Source organism: Chionomys nivalis, chromosome 9, assembly GCF_950005125.1.
Source record: "Chionomys nivalis chromosome 9, mChiNiv1.1, whole genome shotgun sequence".
Lineage (NCBI taxonomy): Eukaryota > Metazoa > Chordata > Mammalia > Rodentia > Cricetidae > Chionomys > Chionomys nivalis.
In genome coordinates this window covers 25,071,505-25,091,452 of record NC_080094.1, presented here as the reverse complement: position 1 = coordinate 25,091,452, position 19,948 = coordinate 25,071,505, and the positions used below count along the sequence as shown (strand labels likewise).

General features: G+C 54.5%; 1 protein-coding gene across 1 annotated transcript; it reads left to right on the top strand.

The window, feature by feature from the left end:
• The first annotated feature begins 6,061 nt into the window (after window positions 1-6,061).
• On the top strand, window positions 6,062-19,729 carry Mylk2 (myosin light chain kinase 2). Its single transcript, XM_057780946.1, has 13 exons — window positions 6,062-6,142; window positions 6,249-6,348; window positions 6,701-8,270; window positions 8,914-9,212; window positions 10,626-10,731; window positions 11,131-11,224; window positions 13,500-13,609; window positions 13,692-13,833; window positions 16,681-16,751; window positions 16,855-16,983; window positions 17,529-17,681; window positions 17,779-17,911; window positions 19,118-19,729. The coding sequence occupies exons 2-13, from the start codon at window positions 6,297-6,299 to the stop codon at window positions 19,196-19,198; spliced, it is 2,940 nt and encodes a 979-aa protein (XP_057636929.1). The 5' UTR covers window positions 6,062-6,142; window positions 6,249-6,296; the 3' UTR covers window positions 19,199-19,729.
• Window positions 19,730-19,948: the final 219 nt, after the last annotated feature.

Below are 19,948 nucleotides of genomic sequence, written 5' to 3'. Positions count from 1 at the left end.
CAGGCTCCTGTCAGGGATGTAGAGCCACAAGCTTTAGCAGGCCTGACTGATTGGCAGAGTGGCCCAGATGTCAGGTGGGCTACACCCAGGAGGAACCTCCTCAGCTTCTACTTCTACTCAGCTTGGACACCCTTCATCTTCCTCTACCCAGAAGCCCTTCGGAGCTTGCCAGGGATCCCCTCAATCTTATGGTAACACAGCTTGGTTAGCCAAGAGACCTGGAGCTTTAAAAATAGCAGAGGCAGGCCAGGCCAGGAGCTGCCTGGCCACCCACAGGACAGAGCACACATTCTCCACTTCTTGAGCCATTTCCTGGGATCGTGTGTTGAGAATAACTCCCAGAACAAAGTCAGATTACTAACTCCTGGGTCTGCACTCTGCATGACCCACTCCTCCTCCGTGACACATTCACGCCTCGCCCCGCTGCCCCTACCTTCCCTGCACTGTGCTCAAGCCTGCTCCCGGGACATTTCCTGTTCTTGGAACAGCTGCACCGGACTGGGGTACCCTCCTGCCACTTGATCCTATAGGGAGGTGTCCAGTGGCTGTGGGCAATTTTCAGATGACCTTGTTCCTCTGACGTCATTAGGGAACTATTTTTAGCTTTGCTGTTTATGCTGCAGAGGTTGGACTGGGGTGGGGGAAGGAGGAGGAGGGGCTGGACCCGCTTCCCTTGTCCCAGAGCCATGCCAAAGAAAGTATTTATTCTTCCATATTAATAGAACCACTGGGGCCACCAAGTTGATGACAATATCCCAGTATTCTTATGTTTTTAGATAGGGCCTCATTGGGTAGCCTACCTCTGCCTCCTGAGTGCTGGGGTTAAGAAGGCTTGCTCTGCCACCCCTGGCTCTTGCTTTCTTCACACAAGAGTTTGCTTTTCAGTGGCCACTGCTTCTGGCACACAGAAGAAATGAAACCCGTGGGGTCCAGGGGAAGTTAGAATTCAAATCCTGCCTCTGAAGCCTTGGCTCAGTTTCTTCTCTGCCTCAGTTTCCTCTTAGATAAGAGAATGATTCTGACACCTACTGTCTGTGGTGAGGGGAACTAAGGATGCCTGACCGGCACAGCATCAACACATGGCAAATAGCAGCATCTGTCACTGTCAACCACACAGCACCATGCCATGTGCTGTTTGGGACACGGGGTTGATGGAGATGTGGTCCCTAACACCTGGGCTTACAGAGGTCTCAGGAGGATGTGCAAATGCCCCCTACAAGTCAAAAGTGACAGCTGCCACATATGTCACTTTCTCCCAACCCTGGAGGGATTTCAAGGCAAGGGAGAAGCAGTTCCTGCCCCCCAGGAAAGTCCCTGACTGCACCTCAGATTCTTCTGGGGAGATGCTCCCTTCCTCAGGCTCTGATGTAATTGGCTAAGTTCAAGGAGAGGGGGACATCATAGATTATGGAAGCCCTGAGGGGCTTCTGTGTGCATCTGGGCTAAGAAGCATGGCCTCACAGGACAAGGATGTGTCCCCAGAACTTTCCTCTGGTTGTACCCAGGTGACTCACCCCGAGACAGCCTGCCTCCCAGCTGGCCCTCTCTGTGCCTCTGGTAATGCTTTCTAGTGAGTGGGTCTCTGGCATGGCAATCTTCCATCTTGGGTTTGCATTCAAAACATCTGAAGTGCTGCTCAGCTGCTCAAAATGACAAACTCCTGGTACCCAATCCCAGGCAGCCCTCCTCCGAAATGAATTCCAGGAGCTCAGGCAGGGAGAGAGCTTGGAGCAGTGGGCCTTGTGCCTTCTGCTGAGAACTCAGCCCTGCCCACCGTGTGTTTCAGATCTCAGCGTCACCCTTACCGTGCTCTGTCTGTGCCCATGCTGACAGGGTTTCACTTATGATTCATCCAGTCATAGTTAGAAGGGGTCATTGAAAAGAACCACGCAATTCAAACGAGTAAGAGACACTCAGAATGCCTGCTGCTGTCTCTCCTCCACCAATCTCAGCATGAAGGACAGAGTGTATGGCAGGGACAGAGCTTTCTCACAGGACTGGCTGGGAAGGACTGACAGGGCTCCGAGTGGGAGAGGACAAGGAAAGCAATGTGCTGATGACAGCCCAGTGGCTCTCATAGAAGGCTTGGAGTGAACGCGGCCTTTCCCTTGCCATTGCTCAACTGCCTGAATTTTCCATCACAGAGGGAAGGGTCAGGCGGGGGGAGCATCTCCTCAAGCAGGCCCTTGTAAAGCCTCTTGGACAGACTGATTTCCTTTGGGGAGCTGAGAAGCAGTGCTGGGTGGCATTAACCCCTGCATTCCCAGTGAGATTGCCTGGAGATGGGGAGGACCCGTGCTCCTGGAAGGCAGAGCTGCCCAGGGCAAGTGGCCTAAGGAGCCGTGAACTCTGGCTAGAGAAGCCTTCCCTCTGGCCTTGTTAAATCCAACAGGCATAATTGCATCCTGCTGACCTTAATTCCCCTGGCGGGTTTAATTGGGCCTGGCACTGTCCCACTTCCTGCCTTGGCCCCACAGAAGCAGAGGGCATCTGCGCAGCTGGCACGGGGCGGGGAAACCCCTTCATGAGTTAGGTGGGCAGTGGTTCTGGTAGATTCTTGCCAGGTTGCGGAGGTTCCCCTGTGCCCTTCCCCCTGTGCCCCTCCCCTGCGCCTCCAAGAGAGTTCTGAGAACCCTGGGGACTCCCTGCGAGCAGCTGACAAGACCAGGTCATCCCACACAGATCAGAACTAGGCCGACTTCCCATCCCAGGCACTTTCGGTAGACAGAGCAGGCAAAGTAGCTGGACTCTGTATCTGCAGTGGTCACCGCATCACCAAGTCCTGGGCCTCTTTCTCCTGTACCAAGTGCTTTACATACACAGGCTGGGCGCACATTCTCAGCCACCCTGGGTGCTCACAGGTCTCTAAAAACTCAAGTGAGCTTCCTTGTGGGAGGGGGTCCTCCAGCAGAGGAGGAGACCTCTGGGGCGCATGCCATCTTCATAACTCATGGTTGAGAACTCCCTTGTAGCGCCCCTGACCCTGACCCCATAAGGCTGCTTGGAGATTAAAGGCGGGATGTTCCTGGGGCTCGGGAGACTCACTCTTCAAAACACATTGCCAGAGGCCCCAGAGAGAGTCAGCCGTGAGAAAGCCAGTTCCCTGGGAGGAACAGTCTGTATAGTGCTGTGTCACAGTCATGAGGACCCGAGTTCCACCCTGGACACTCATGTGAAAGCTGGGTGTGGCCGCACCAGAGAGGCAAAGGGCCCCTTGCTAGTCAGCCCAGCTAAACTGTGTTCAGTGACAGACCCCGTCTAGCTTGCTTTCTATCACTGTGACAAAAAACACCATGACCAACAGCAACTTGGGGAGAAAAGGGTTTATTTCAGCTTACAGCTTACAGTCCACCATGAAGGGAACGCAGGGAAGACATGGCAGGAACCTGGAGGCAGGAGCTGGAGCTGAGGCCACGGATGTTTCTTATACAAGCCAGGACTCCTTGCCCAGGAGATGACACCACTCAATGGGCTGTGTCTTCCACATCCATCACTAATCAAGAAAATGCCTTACAGGCTTGTGCAGAGGCTAATCTTACCAAGGAGGTTCCCTCTTCTAAGAGGATGCTAGCTTGTATCAAGTTGACAAAGACGGACAAACAAAACCTACACAGATCAGGTGGCACAACTGAATATCAACCTCTGCCCCCACCACCCATGATGCTCCTTGAGCACCTGACTGGCACTGGCGAGGGTTTGTGCTAGGGTTCTTGTGTGGGAAAACTAACAAGACCAACAGATTAGAATAAAAGTCTGTTGTGATGAGAGGTAGCTCCGAGTTCAAATCTGACCATTCTGAAGCCACTCACCAGGCTGAGGGCTTTGGGACAAGCCATTTACCGCCCCACTCCGCATCCGCAGCATCGGTCTCTGCATCTTTAACATGTGAAACACCAAACTCTGAGGACTCTTGTGTGGGTCCTGGGAGCTGGGTCAAAAGAAAACGCGTGGCATCATCAGACCTGATGCTCAGGGTCTGACAGGTGACATATTGATAACCACAGAGGTAACCAGAGGATGTCGTCAAGAACCACCCTAGTAAAGCAATCCAGACTCCCAGCCAGCCTTGCTAGTCAACCACTGGCCATTGTGGCAGGTATGTGATGTCGGGGACACACCCAAGTATCAGGTGGCCATGCCTAGGCTGTGAGCTGACCATAGCAACAGCCTGGGGCCACCAAGGAGCAATGTGGGTGGAGAATTCCGACATTTCAAGGCAAGCCAAGCCATGCTAGGGAGACAGTTAAATAGAGGGCCAGAGGTGTCCCCATCCCAGGCGAGGGTAGGAGACATTTTCAACCTTCTGAATGCCATGGATCTACATGGCAGAAGATAGCGAAGTGTATGAAACATCCTACTAACCTGTATCTCTAACTTCCTCTACGTTGGAGGCTTTAGGCAAGTCACTCATTCCTATAGCCCTCCTTGCCTGCATCCAGAAAATGGGGTCAGTGTGGCCCACAGTTACGACCAACAACAATGAGAAATGAGAAGTTGGAAAAGGCCAACAGGAGGTGCTTGGTGGCTGGGACTCCCTTTCTTATCTTAGGTGAGCTTAGGTTCATATCCAGCCCAGCCCTCACAGGGAAGTGCTACATGGACATTGCTTGTTTTGGCTTCCTGGAAGAGGCATGTTGTCTGCTGAACCTTGAAGAAGAGAAATAGTGAACAGGACAGCCCAGAGAGGAGATGGAGCCAGAAACCGAGCCTGGGGCTCCTGCACTAGCTTCTGTTAGCTTTGTCAAGTGCCTTCCACATTTGCCTGCTTTCAAAGAAATCATGCATTTTGAAATTCAATACATTCTCAAGCCCAAGGAAAACAGTAAAAGGCTGGAGATGTGAGTGACATATGTCTGTCACCTCAGCACTCTGGAGGCCGATGCAGGAGGATCGTGGGTTCTAGGCTACCCTGGACCACATAGCAAGACCCTGTCTAAAAACCAAAAATAAAATTAAAACAAATAATTGTAAGAAGCCTTGAAGGCTTCCTTCCACCCAAGTTATGGATTTTACATTATCCTGCCAAAGAAGTCTGCACAAATTCCAGCCCTCTGTGTTGTTTTGCACCTGATTTTTCCCTCCTTTGGAGGTGACATCATATTTGTCCCTAACAGCTACCTGATCCATTCCACAATGCCACATTTCCCCCACTACAGAGAGGTCCTGGGCTCCTGGCAGCCTCCATTCCTCCTCTGCAGGGCGGTGGCCAGGGCTAGGCATGGTGAGCCACTGAAAGGTTTGCCTCAGTTGGGATCTGGACCCAGACACCTACCCCATAATCCCATCAACACTCAGCTTTGGCCAGTGCTCAGGGCCTCTCCCAGAAAAGTGTGGGCCGCAGCCTCTGGGCAGGGGGAGAGCACCCTACAGCATGGTCCTCCCTGCCCCATCTCAGCCTGAACACCTCGAACTTGGGTCCCCGTCCCTGAAGAAATTTCCCATCAGCCCTTCTTGTTTCTTGTTTCTTATGTTTCCTCTTCTTATGTTTCCTGATCTCCCTGGGCTACTCACCCAAACCTCCACAGCCCCAAAGAACTCAGGGAAAGGAACTTTTTCTCAGGAAAAAAAATTGGACCTATAGACAATTAAGCAAGTGACCCTGGCGTGATTTCTTACCCAGAGATGGTCTGAGTGGATCCGGATACCAAGGGGCACAGAGCTGGGCCCTGGAGTCACGGTGGCTCTCCCCAAGCTCCTGGGAACCCTGAGAGGTGTGGCAAAGAGATGGGCAGAGCCATACTTGGTCCTGGCCATAGTCTTGCCCTTCAGCCCACCAAGAGCCCCTCTTCTTATAGCCCCTACCCTTATCCCAATCACAGGGGATGCCCGGCAAGGCCTGGCCACAGTCTGTTCCCCAGGGCCCGGGTGCCCCCTCCTTTTTCCTTCCTGATGGTTCCAGTGCTATTCTACCCCGTGTCAGGCTGTGGGAAGAATGCCGTGTCCTCTGAACGGGGGCCAAGAGTGACAGGTGGTGGCAACCCGCACTCCATGGCCCCTGGTGTCAAAGATCCTCCTCTTAGTCTCCGCCTCCACTGCCCACACCCCTGCCTCCGCCTCTGCCCACCGGGCCCAATCCCTTACAACCACCCCAGGATTGCTCCTGAGCAGACTGCCGGCCACCACGTTGCCCTTCTCTATCCAGGTACATCTCTCCTCCCAGTTGCTTGGCCTTGGTGTTCTCTCTCCAAAACCGGAAAAGAGGGGGAGGGTGTCTGACAGCCTGATACACTTTTCTCCTCTTTCTGCAGCAAGAAAGACTTGAGTTAGACAAGCAGAGACACACGCCTACCTACCTCATGGCTACGGAAAACGGAGCAGTTGAGCTCGGAATCCAGAGCCTGTCAGCAGGTGCCAAGCCAGGGCAGGAGACGGGAGGGAGGAGCTTCAGAAGGGATGTTTTTGAAGCCAGGGTTGGGCAGGTTCCTCACAGGGAAGTCTGTGCCCAAGGTTGTTTTGCACGGGAATGGGGATAATCTGTGCGTGGAGTTGGCTGGGTCCAGGAGCCCCTTGCTGGAGGGACTGGGGAGATGGGAAGCCTCCATCAGTGGTTGTTGGGGTTCACTTCAGCGCGAGTATGCAGAGTGGTGGGAGGCCTGTCCTGGTGGCTCAGGCATTGACAGGTTGTTCCAGAGCGATCTCTGTCAGGCCTGGCAGGGAAAGGGAGGACAGGGATGCTGATGATGCCCCCCCTCCTTTGTAGAACAGACACCTAAAGGTGCTGCAGGCGATGGAACTCCAGCTTCAGAGGAAGACCCCAGCCCTCCAGCCACGGAGAAAGACCCAGGCCCCTCTAACATGAAGAAAGACCCTGGAACAGAGAAAGACCCAGGCCCCTCTAACACCAAGAAAGACCCTGACACAGAGAAAGACCCAGGCTCCCCTAACATGAAGAAAGACCCTGGGACAGAGAAAGACCCAGGCCCCCCAAACACAAAGAAGGACCCTGGAACAGAGAAAGACCCAGGCCCCCCAAATACGAAGAAAGATCCTGGAACAGAGAAAGACCCAGGCCCCCCTAACATGAAGAAAGACCCCGGGACAGAGAAAGACCCAGGCCCCCCTAACACGAAGAAAGACCCTGGAACAGAGAAAGACCTGGCCCCTTCTAACACAAAGAAAGACCCTGGAACAGAGAAAAACCCAGGCCCCTCTAACATGAAGAAAGACCCTGGGACAGAGAAAGACTCAGGCCCCCCAAACACAAAGAAGGACCCTGGAACAGAGAAAGACCCAGGCCCCCCAAATATGAAGAAAGATCCTGGAACAGAGAAAGACCCAGGCCCCCCTAACATGAAGAAAGACCCCGGGACAGAGAAAGACCCAGGCCCCCCTAACACGAAGAAAGACCCTGGAACAGAGAAAGACCTGGCCCCTTCTAACACAAAGAAAGACTCTGGAACAGAGAAAGACCCAGGCCCCTCTAACATGAAGAAAGACCCCGGGACAGAGAAAGACCCAGGGCCCCCAAACACAAAGAAAGACCCTGGGACAGAGAAAGACCTGGGCCCCCCTAACTCGAAGAAAGATCCTGGAACAGAGAAAGACCCAGGCCCCCCTAACATGAAGAAAGACCCTGGAACAGAGAAAGATCCAGGCCCCTCTAACACAGAGAAAGATCCTGGAACAAAGAAAGACCCGGCCCCCCCTAACACGAAGAAAGACCCTGACACAGAGAAAGACCTGGGCCCCCCTAACACGAAAAAAGACCCTGGAACAGAGAAAGACCCAGGTCCCCCTAACACAAAGCAAGACCCTGGCGCAGAGAAAGACCTGGGCCCCTCCAACACAGAGAAAGACCTCGGGACAGAGAAAGACCTAGGGACAGAGAAAGACCCAGGTCCCCCTAACATGAAGAAAGACCCTAGCACAGAGAAAGATGTGGGGCCCCTTAGCACAAAGAAAGACCCTGATACTCCGCACCCAAAGAAAGGTTCAGATTCACCCTCCCTGAAGAAAGATGCCAAAGCCCCTGCTCCAGAGGAAAAGGGTGACCCAACTCCAGCCTCAGCCAGCAGCCAAGGCCCTTCAGGAGAGGGGGACGGGGACGGGGGTCCTGCTGAAGGCAGTGTGGGGCCTCCTGCAGCCTTGCCCCAGCCCTCTGCCACCCCTGAGGCCAGCGTCCAGAATCAGGATGCCAAGCAAGCACTCTCGGGCAAGCAGGGACCTGAAGAGCCCAAGGCGGGCAGGAAAGCAGTGGAGTGTCGAGAAGCGGGACGAAGAGGCTCACCCGCCTTTCTTCACAGCCCTAGCTGCCCTGCTGTCATCTCATGGTGAATGTCCCTGCTCGGGGAGGGAAACAGTGGGGAGCTCCCTTTCCAGGCTTATCCCCCCTGGCTTGAGTACTGGGTGTTATCACATCTAGCACTGGGAAGGTAGTTCTGTCCCAGACCCCCCTTCTCCCACACTGTCCCCGAAGAAACCAGGATATTGCCTTTGTTCAGAGAACAGAACGTCAGACAGGGGATGTCCCCAAAGGCCACCCAGGTTGCCTGTCTGTTTGTTTTCTCAAGACTTCTGGGAACTTATTTCATGAGTGGCAAGTGGCGAGCTGGAGAGAGTAGCCCTTCTTAATTTAAGACAAAAAGGCAACTAACAGTTCCCTCGCAAGCCAGTGCAATCAGTTCCACACACTGGACACTCGTGAACTGTAGACACAATGGCGGCACTTCTTGCACCATCTGATAGTAACACATTAGTGGCAGTTACATGGCAACCGTTTTTATGAATCAGGAGCTTATAGCTTCCTGTCAGTCGGTAGGATGAGCCACGTCATGGCAGCCAGATTCCGTCAGTAGTTACTCCGTGTGTTGAGAATTGGCCTTTGAAGTGGATGGTGGAGGTGGACGTATTTGGGGAGGGGGAACAAGGTTGTCTTTGAAGCCTCTAACCTGCACAGTGTGTCTCACTTCTTAGCTCTGAGAAGACACAGGTTGAGAAGCCCCTAAGCGAGACAACAGAACTCATCTTCACAGGGGTGTCTATGACCCCCGACTCCCAAGATCTTGGGCCAGCCAAGGCAGAAGGCGGGACAAACACCCTGGAAGAGAACCAGAAAGCAGAGGCAGAGAAAGCCCCAGGCCAGGCTGGCCAGGCTAAGGTGCAAGGGGACACCTCCCAGAGGATCGAGTTCCAGGCTGTTCCCTCAGAGAGAGCGGAGGTGGGGCAGGCCCTCTGTCTCACTGCCAGGGAGGAAGACTGCTTCCAAATTCTGGGTAGGTAGGGGCAGGTTGGGGCTGAAGTGTCCCGAAGATGGGGGAGGGAAGGGATGGGATAGTCCCAAGGTTCCTTCCATATGCAGGGGCCTGATCTTACCCTCATCCGGGTCTCCCCGGGCTACCCGGTTCAAATGGCACAGGGCACCGGGCAGTGTTTCTTTCTGATAGAGGTGGGACAGGGAAACTAAATGCCCAAAGACAGATGGCGCAGGCTGTCAGACTCAAAAACCAATTTTGATTGTCTTCTACTTCCGCTAACACGGCATTAAAGAAGGACAATCACGCAGCCGAGTGGAGCAGCAGAGACTTGCTGCCAAGTGGGCTTGCAGGCTGTCTGAGGAAGGGTTCCAATTACAGGTGCAGGGCAACGAAATGGTGGAGGGGAGGGTTTCAGGGAGTCATAGCGGTTTCACGAGCTGCACAGGTGTTTGTGTGTGGGACCAGTGGCCAGGGAAGCTGGCGCCGCGCCCCACAGGTACTCAGCGAAAGCCCTGGGTGGCAGGAGAGCCAACTTGAGCAGCAGGAAGGGGGAAGGGGTCCCAGCAAGGGTGCCGTCGGGCTGGGGGTGGGGTGACATAGGGTCAGAAGAGCCCCGAGTGTCCTGACACCCCCTCCTCCAGACTGAGGTGCCCTAGGAGACCAGCCAGTCTGCCTGGCTTGCGGCAGAGTGCCACCCAGACAGGGTGGGAGGACCTGGCGGCTGGGCGGTGGCCAGGGCCCTGCCTCCTGCCCTCGCGGCGACAGAGACCTCCACCCCGCCCAGAGATCACATCCTTGGCATGACAGGACCTGAACCACCTCCAAGGGCTGTCTGATTTATCACCAGAGTGGCTTCCCTGCTGCCTCGGACTATTTTTAAAGGTTTCCATTCCCATGAGTCAGCCGGCTGGCCTTCCAAGCCCGCTGTCCCCATGATGTCCACTAGATGGCAGCACGTCACCACCGAACTGCTGCGTCCCTGGGCGCCCCGCTGTGGTGTAATCAGGTGGTGAGCAAGTGTCTCCACCCACACCATCACCCAGACACAGCAGTCGCACTGTCTGGGATTCCACTTCACAGCTGTTGTGGGGGCTTGTTTGGGTGTTTAGAGGTTTTTTAATGGAAACAGCCCTTCCTCCCCGCTAGAGCTTGCATTTGAGTTCAGTCAGCTAGTGGCCTCAGTTCTACAGTGAACCTGAATTCCCCTAATGGAGACAGATTTTGGGTGTACAAAGGCCAATTTGGGTGTACACAGCAGAACTAGAATTGGAAACTGGGTCCCGTTCTGATCAGGTATCCTTCAGGAATCACTCGGTAAACTCATCTTTCCGGGGGGAGTGGGGGCAGATCAGTAGGCAGGAGGCAGTGGTGTCAAAGACCTTTCCCGGGGTCCCCACCCCTGGCTCTAACAGCTCAACTCTGTCTCCTTAGATGACTGCCCACCACCCCCGGCCCCCTTCCCACACAGGATCGTGGAGCTGAGGACCGGAAATGTCAACAGTGAATTCAGCATGAACTCAAAGGAGTCACTGGGAGGGTGAGCCAGGGACCCAAGCCTTGAACCATGCACGGGGAAGGCAGGGGTCGGTGTACCAGCTCCCGTGGCACAGACACACCCACTAGGACATGGCTCACATGCATGCATTTGCTTCTATGTAGTCACACGTGCTATCCATCCCACCCTGAGGTGTGGTGACTGTGGTCACCTCCCCGGATGTGCCTTTGGCCATTCCTATAGGAAATGCAAAGGCTGGTCCACCTCGCCCCATGTTCTCCAAACACCATCATGAGGGAGTTAGGTCCAGTGGAATGAATGCGCCCATCTCTCAGAGGGGCAGCCAGAGTCACCATCAGGCCTGGGCAGAGGAGAACAGAGCATAGGTTCTTGCTGACCCTTGGGTCTTGGAAGCATCCTCACTTCAACTTCTCTTTCTAGTGGGAAGTTTGGAGCTGTGTGCACCTGCACGGAGAAAGCCACAGGCCTCAAATTGGCCGCCAAAGTCATCAAGAAACAGACTCCCAAGGATAAGGTAGTGGTGGAAAGCGGACCATCTCTTATCTCTACCTACCCACAGCGCTAGGCTTGGGCTCTGATACGAGAAGCTTGTGTCATTAAAGATACCACATAAGGAGAAATGGTGGACACAGCCTGTTACAGGAGGCTGGTGCCCCAAGCCATAAACCAGATACCCCAGTTCTCAGGGACTCTTCCTACTGGGCCCTCTGTGAAGCTCAGTAGCACTGGGGAGCATGGGTTCTGTGACAGACACCGGGGAACCTGCCCCCAGGCAGCCTGTGTCAAGGAAAGGAAGCTCAGTGGAGAGTTTCTCCTCCACTGCCAGTGTGGTCTGTGCAGGTCTAAGCAGCTCTGGTTCCAGGAGCGAGCAGCTGTGTGCGGGTTCACATGGGTTGAGGGCCGTGGGCGAAGTGAAGTCTGCTTGGCAACAGGTGCCAACAGAGCTGTGTCTCAGGAAAGCTGTGGGGAGGGGAGGGCGTGAGGAGCAACAGAGGGGTTCCTGCCTCAGCGTTTACAGAGTGACGGTTTTGCAGACGAATGTGTTGAGTGGCGGGCCACGGGAGACTTTCAGGCAGAGGACCGTGGGAATGAGACTCAAACAGAGCAATTTCCTGGCGTTCAGGATTCACTCTGGCATCACAGAGATGGAAGGAGGAGGAGAGAGAAGGGAGGAGGAGCCCAGAGGGCAGAGGTAGCAGGGGCTGAGGTTACAGAGTGTCCTAGGCAAAGGTAGCCACATGTATGGAAGGCTGGGACCCACCAAGACCATGGGAGCAGAGCCATGGTGCTACAGAATGCTGATTCCCTTTGCTCTGAGCACAGCCGGGACTTTTCTGTGTGGCTCTATCCTGCTCCGGTGTGTGGATCTTTTATTTACCTATTTATTTGAGATGGAGGCTTACGTATCCCAGAGTGACCTTGAGCTCATTTTGGAGCAGAGGCTGAATCCTGAATTCCTGGTCCCTCAGCTTCTGCTTTCTGAGGGTTGTGATTGCAGTGTTCGCCACTGCATCCAGTTTACATGGTTCTGGGGATTGAACCCAGGGCCTCATGCATGCTAGGCATGCTCTACCAACTGAGCCACATCCCCAGCCTCAGATCTGCACTCTGATCTGCACTTTTGACTGATCTTCCCTGGCCTCTATCACAGGATCTGGTTCAGCATGGATGCTCAGTGCCCATGTGCCGTGTGAATTAACTGGAGCCAGCTGTTGGTTCATTAATCATGGAACATTTTTTTTTCCTTGCCGTCCACTGTACCAGGTGCCACAGAAATGTCACAGGACTGAAAAAGTCCCCAACCTCATGGGACCAGAACATCAGAGACTAGGGACAGATAGATGACTAAAAGCTGGAACAAAACGAAGAGCATGGCACCAGGTGTTGAGAGAACCAGGGCAGGGATGGGGAGTTTGATCAGAGGGACCATGTCACATGCGGGCCTCTCTGGGGAAGTGGTAGGAGGCGAACTGAGAGGTGGATGAAGGGGTGGAATGAGGGGAAAGAGCCACAGCTGGACAGCCTTGCACTGGCACCTAGAGTTTAGCAGCTCCCTGGGAATGCGGGTGTATGGAGAGGCCTGAACAATAGCACATGCCGGTCACATTCCTACCTATATCAGCCGGCAACGGAACCACTGGCCTGACCGTCACAAGTGACAGTTGTTTGTGGGGAGGGGGGGTGAGGGTTGGCGGAGATTCTGATCTAGTTTATGGTGGAACTGTGGCAAAGGCCTTAATGACTGTTGGTGGGCATGAAGAGACCATAGCTCCTAGCTCTTTGTCCCCAGTGCTTGTTGAAGATTCTGTCTTTTTTTTCTGATGGCTGCTGGCAAGTCAATCATGGAGAGGGGTTGGTACCACGGACTTATTTAGCACGCGAAGAATCTGGGTCTTGCTTAGATCCCCAAGGGAAATGGTAAAGATAGTCGCTGGATAGATTAGCGTCTAGAGATGAGGGCAGAGTTCAGTGGCAGTGCTATGTATTTGAGAATCAATCCCATTTTAGGGGTGGGGGTTGGACAGGGTCTTACTGAGTGTTCCAGGCTAGTCTTTAACCTTTGACTCTCCTGCCTCTGCCTCCTGAATTCTGGGATTACAAGCATGTGCCACCACACATGGCTTTGGGAACTGGTTCCACGTGGATACAACATAGTTATGGACTTGATGCAAATGCTCGGGGTGAGGTTATAGGGAGAGAGTGGCAGAGGCAAGGAGACCAGGAGGGAAGAGGCTAGAGGGTGGGGGTGTTGGTGCCCAGTGGGTCCCCTTGATTTTCCTGCTCCCCAGGAAATGGTGATGTTGGAGATCGAGGTCATGAACCAGCTGAACCACCGCAATCTGATCCAGCTGTACTCGGCCATTGAGACCTCACATGAGATCATCCTGTTCATGGAGTAGTAAGTGTCTGATGTGGGAGCCGGGGCTGGGCGGCAGGGCCAGCGGCCCGGAGCCAGTCTGCAGAGGGGTCTGTGCACACAGCATCGAGGGCGGCGAGCTCTTTGAGAGGATCGTGGATGAGGACTACCAGCTGACTGAGGTGGATACCATGGTGTTCGTCAGGCAGATCTGTGATGGGATCCTCTTCATGCACAAGATGAGAGTCTTGCACCTGGACCTCAAGGTAGTGGCTGAAGCTCCCTGAACCGGTGCCACCACCCGGTGTCGCTGTTGACCCCACCCATCTCTCTAGCTCCTCCTAGTCCCCTTTCTCCATCTTCCAGCTTTTTCCAAGTGGACCCCGAGTGCTCCCTAAGTGCTAGGAATAGAGAGGCAGGGGTGCGTCGGGGGAGGCATCCCGTAGTCTCAACGTCCATGGAGCTCACTGTCTGGTGTTAGATGCCTTCCAGCTGCCGGTGTCACATAGCGGCTATATCTGTGTTGGCTTGGGAATGGCCAGTGTGCATTCCTTACTCAGATCGAGAACCTAGAGTTGAGGGTTCACTTCCCAACAGCCCCATGTTCTGGGACTCTTCCATGGAGCTCACTGAGAAGCCTCATGCCAGGGTCGCAGTGAGTAGGAGGCAGGCGCCAGTGATGAACTCTAAGAGGACTTTCACATCCTGCCCACAGCTGACCACGGTGCACCCACTCCCATCAGCACCAGTGGCTGCTGAGAGCTTAGAGGCAACTGCTTAGGGCCTGGAATGGGGAGGAGAAACACAAGCTACCAGGTGTCTCCTGTCACTGTGGCAGACGCTAATGAGTATCGAGAGGGAAAGTTAATAAGCTCCATCAGTATGGGGGTGGGTACCTGTTTCACTCAACTCACAGTTGCTGAGTGCCTGCAGCAGGAAAGAGCATCCTAGTGCGGGAACTTACAACTGGGACTAGGATGGACTTGTTCCCTGTTCATTATACAATGTCCAATAAGTAAAATTTATTAAAAAACAGATTACAGAAGGCACAACAGAGTACCCAGGGCATGCAGAGGGTAGAGGTGGAGAAGCAAACATTTGTCGGGTGGAGCAGAGTTGTGGATGGGTGGATGGATGGGAGCATCCAACAGCTGGCTTTGCTCAGTGTCATGGTCTGAGAGGGTGTGGGATTCTCCCAGCAGCTCCTTCAGGTGCCTATGAGGACAAATGGGAGCAGAGGAGATGGGGGCTTAGGAGGCCATGGTAGGAAGCTAGGAGAGAGCCTGGGCGGGGGAAACTGCAGGGTGCACTTGGAAACATAGGAGTACCTGGCTGAGGGCGTGTGTGGAGTGGGTTGGGAAAGAGTCAGAGGTGATTCTTGAGTTACAGGGATAGATGGGGTCCCTCCAGGAGCTAGGATAGCTGGAGAGCTACATGGTGGGACATTAGGTGTCTGTTATTCCCCCGCGAAGGCTGATTTGGGCGTAGAGTAGGCCCCTAATTAAAATGCAAGGTCCCAGGAGAAGGGAGTGTGCTCTCATAGGGGTTTGTAGTGCAGAAAGCAGTGTGTCTCGGCTGCAGGACATCCCTAAGTCTGGTGGGAATAGGTTTCTGAGAAGGCTTGGGTCAGTTTTTGGGTCCCTGTGCACTTCTACCAGGAGCTGTTCTTTCTTTCTCTGCATTGGGATGCTAGCGAAGCTACAGAAGTTCCCATGTCTTGTTTTCTTGAATGACCACAAAGCTCAAATAGACCATACAGCTCTGCTGAAAGGTCAGGTCAGGAGGATGAAGGCCCTGGATGGTGTAGGTGTGGAAGTCACTCTGCAGAGGTGGCACCCCATGTCACTCCACAGAGCTGCACCCCGTTTCACTCCACAGAGGTGCACCCCATGTCACTCCACAGAGGTGGCGCCCCGTGGCACTCCACAGAGGTGCACCCCATTTCACTCCACAGAGGTGGCACCCCATTTTACTACGCAGAGATGGCACCATGTGTCACTCTGCAGAGGTGGCACCACGTGTCACTCTGCAGAGGTGGCGGAGTTTCTATGTTAGCTCCTGTCTTTGAACCATGTTAACTTCAATGTTCACCCCATTTACTCTTGACCTAGTCCTGTGTCCCCTGTGGGAAGAAGATAAAGTGAAGGCCTGGGGTGAGTTTATGAGCTCTTCACTAGCACACTTTTCCACCAACTTTGACGGAGCATGGGAGAGGCCGGGAGAAGGTGGTCCCTGGCCTGGAGCGCTGAGGAGTAAGGTGGAGAAGTGGCAGGTGCCTATAGTTCAAGCACTGAGGCTGAGGGATTTCTCAAGCCTGGCAATTCAGAACCAGACTGGGGTAGCACAGTGAGACCTTCATCTCAAAAAAATAGATAAAAGTAACTGAGATGGCCAAGTCTGTAAAGAGCTTGCCTTGCAAGCACAGGAATTTGGACTTGAGTTCGGATGCCCAGCAACCACAGTAAGAAAGCCAGGTGCAGCGGTTCATGCCTGTGATTCCAGCAGCAGGGAGCTGGAGACCAGAAGATCTGGGGACCTGTTGGCTGACTGGTCTCACCATTCAGTGAGCCCCAAGTCCAGTGAGAGACCCTATCTCAAAAAGCAAGGTGGAGAATAATTGAGAAAGACACTCCACTTCCACACATGCGTGCACAGCGGCATAATACACCAAATGCACCCATGTGTTAAATAAAGTAGCACAGGCCTCGTGCTCGTGAGAGGCGGGCACTGCCCAGCTGCAGGCAGCAGAAACCTTGCAGATTAGAGGCCTTCTCATGGCCCTACAAGGCTGCTCATTCTGATAGCATCCTTGCCTGGCCTCTGGCCGGGACACACTGCCTATCTGCAGACCTCGGTTTTCCACCCTCCACACCACTGAGTGAAGAAAGATTCCATCTGTGCCTACTGGGCCGTCCTGTGCTTTGAGGCAAGCCCCTTCCTCACAGGACTTCAGTCTCCTTAGGGAGAGGGCAAACAGGCCTGAAGGGTCTCTGAGCATCACCTAAGGATCTGCGCCCACATGTGGGGCCCCAATAAGGGGCCAGGATGAAGCCTGTAGGGAAAGGAGGGTGAGCTGGGTCAGAGGCCAACCTGGGCCATCCCTGTCTCCTCAGCCAGAGAACATCCTGTGTGTGAACACCACCGGCCACTTGGTGAAGATAATTGACTTCGGGCTAGCACGGAGGTACCCCTGGGTGTGTGGGAGGGTGGGGCCGAGAGGGGGGTGGCGAAGGGGCTGGATGTTTCTGGTGGCAGCTGGGGACCTGAGCTCTCAATCTCTCTCCCAGGTACAACCCCAACGAAAAACTGAAGGTGAATTTTGGGACTCCGGAGTTCCTGTCGCCTGAGGTGGTGAATTATGACCAGATCTCTGACAAGACTGACATGTGGAGCCTGGGGGTGATCACCTACATGCTGTGAGCCCTGGGGAGGTGCTGGCCCAAGTCAGCAGGGGCACGGGGATGGGTAGAAGATAAGACTGACTTTGGGGTTCTGCTGGAGTGGTCTGACCCCGCAGCCAGGGTGTTTTTGTTTTTGGGGGGAGGATGCTAGGGAGAATCAGAAGGGGGAACTTTATACCCATTTTATATTTGGAAGAACCAAGGTTACCAAAAAGCACAGCATCCCATCCTGGGCAGACTCTGGACATCAGATTCCCCATGCCCCTGGGGTGGGGACGGAGGGACAGGGGACATCTTTTTGTGTGCACCCACTGTGTGTTTCACACTCAACATTCCCCATCTTTACTGCAACCCTGGGAAGCTGGGGTGACCGTGCCCATTTTACAGATGAGAAGAGTGAGGCTCAGAGAGGGGAAGTGACTTGCCCAAAGTCACCCAGCCAGATTCAAACCCAGGTCTGTCCTACTCTGGAAGCCCCGGGTCTTTCTAGCACATGCTGCCTCCTGGGTTCTGCCCCACCCTGCCGCCTCACTGTCTTGCCGGACTCTCCTTCCCTCTAGGCTGAGTGGTCTCTCCCCCTTCCTGGGAGATGATGACACAGAGACCCTAAACAATGTCCTGTCTGCGAACTGGTACTTTGATGAGGAGACCTTTGAGGCTGTGTCGGACGAGGCCAAAGATTTTGTTTCCAATCTCATCATGAAGGACCAGAGGTGAGGCTGGGGACCTTGTATGTTCAAGGGCAGAGAGCATATCCGGGCCAAGTGGGCCTGGCACGGGCCTGCCCTCACCACACTGCCTTCCCCTCAGCGCCCGAATGAGTGCGGAACAGTGCCTGGCCCACCCCTGGCTCAACAACCTGGCAGAGAAAGCCAAACGCTGCAACCGCCGTCTGAAGTCCCAGATCCTGCTTAAGAAATACCTAATGAAGAGGCGCTGGAAGGTACCAGAGCTGGGGCAGGAGGAGGAGGCCGAGGGGTGGGAGAGCCTTGCGGCCAGGTCCAGCCCGACCGGCTCTGTTGGCAGGGCCTGACCTGGTCTGGAAAATGTCGGCTTTTCTCTGGGTCCTGGGCTGGCTCCCCCTCTGACCTGGAGTTGTCGCCCACCTCTCCTGCCAGGGGAGGATCATTAATGGGGGGTTCAGAGCATCTCCGACCCCCTTCATGTCCCGAATGTTTGTTGAACACCTGTTACTACTAAAGGCTCCACTGCTGCCATGGAGACAGGAGGCAAGAATCTGGGTCTTGGACTTGACCTGCAGTGAGAATAGAGAGCTGTAGGAGAATGGTGGGGAGTGCCGGGGGAGGGGTTCCACCTTTGAACAGGTAGGGCCTGGTGAGGAGCGACAGGTGAATCAAGACCTCGGAGGAGATGGGGGACGGGGAGGGATCCAGGCTGAGGAGCAGTCAGTGAGAAGCCCCACGGTGGAACCTGAATGGCGAGAGCACCAGGCCGCAGGCTGCATGGCTGGACTCGAAGGGGAGGTCAGAGCGGAACAGGAGGCCAGCTGTAGAACATCGGTAACACTGCAAACCTTGAACACAGCTCCTCATGCTGTGGTGACCCCAATCATAAAAATTACTTTTGCTGCTATTTTGTAACAGTAATTTTGCTACTGTTATGCATCATAATGCAAAAATCTGTGTTTTCTGATGGTCTTAGGCGACCCCTGTGAAAGGGTCATTTGACCCCCAAGGGATCGACACCCACAGGTTGAGGGACTCACGGATTGGGGTGAGGGGCCTCTTTTGTTTGCACAGTGTCCTGGTGCTGTTCAGAGCTGGGCTAGGCATTGTGGCTCCCCTGGCCTCTGACTCCTTTAATGGGGTTGGGTCTTTTAAAAGTCTTTAAAATTTTTTATTTAACATTTATTTATTAGCAAATAAATAAACAGTGGCCAGCATATAATGGAGGGTCCAGAGGACACGCTCGTGCAGTGGCCTCTGTGTGGGGGTCAGAGGACAGCTTTGAGGGCCCGATCTCTCCTTTTACCGTGTGGGTCCCAGAAACAAACTCAGGCTTGTCTGCAAGCACCTTTCTTTGTCTGCTAAGCCCTCTCTCTGGCCAGAATGGGGGACTCTGAAGGACACGCCATCCCCAGGTTCTCCTCTGCTCAAGTGCTGACCAGAATTTCTCTCTCGTCCCCTAGAAAAACTTCATTGCTGTCAGCGCAGCCAATCGCTTCAAGAAGATCAGTAGTTCAGGGGCACTGATGGCTCTGGGGGTCTGAGCCCCAGGAGCAGCTAAGCCTGGACGCAGCTGCACGGTGGTCAAGGCTGAAGTCACACAGCTCAGAAGGCCAGAGAGAGCCAGCCAGATCTCTAGAGGAGGCTGGTCAGAGCAAAGTTGCACCAGGCCGGGAGGCTCGAGGCTCCCCAGGCCCTCATTCAGTATCGCTTCTCCTCTGTGAACGTGGAGTGTGGCCTGGAATCCATCTTGCTACCGCCTCCTCAGACAGGGCCGTGGCCCATCAGCCCCACCCAGACTCCAAGGACGTCCAGGCTGTTCCCCAGTCTCTCCCTAGCTCCCTCCTTTGAACTACTGCCCTGTAGCCTCTGCTTTGCCCCACCTGGGGCACCCTTGCCTGGAGTGGGATGGCTGGGGGTCCAGCAAGTGGGCTGCTGTGGTGGTGGATGGGAAGCTTCTAGAAGGGTAAGAACGCAGCCCAGCTGCTAGGGGAGGACAGAGTAGGCTTTGTGTGAGAGGACTTCCATGCCCTGCCTCAGGAGCCCAACAGGTCATCTGGCCTCCTGGCCCCCACCCACTGTTTTTGTGACCACCAACACACAGGAACTCTGTGAGAGAAAGCCAGCGCAGGCCTGGAGTGATGGTGGTGGTGGTGGCGGTGGCGGTGGTGGGGAGAGGCCTGGAAGACATGAGACTACCCCCAAGTTCACCCGAGGACCGAGTCTTCCCAGCCCGGCTACTCTGTGCCCATCTCAGGGGCATTCACGGTCCCAGATGTCCGGATGAGCTGTCC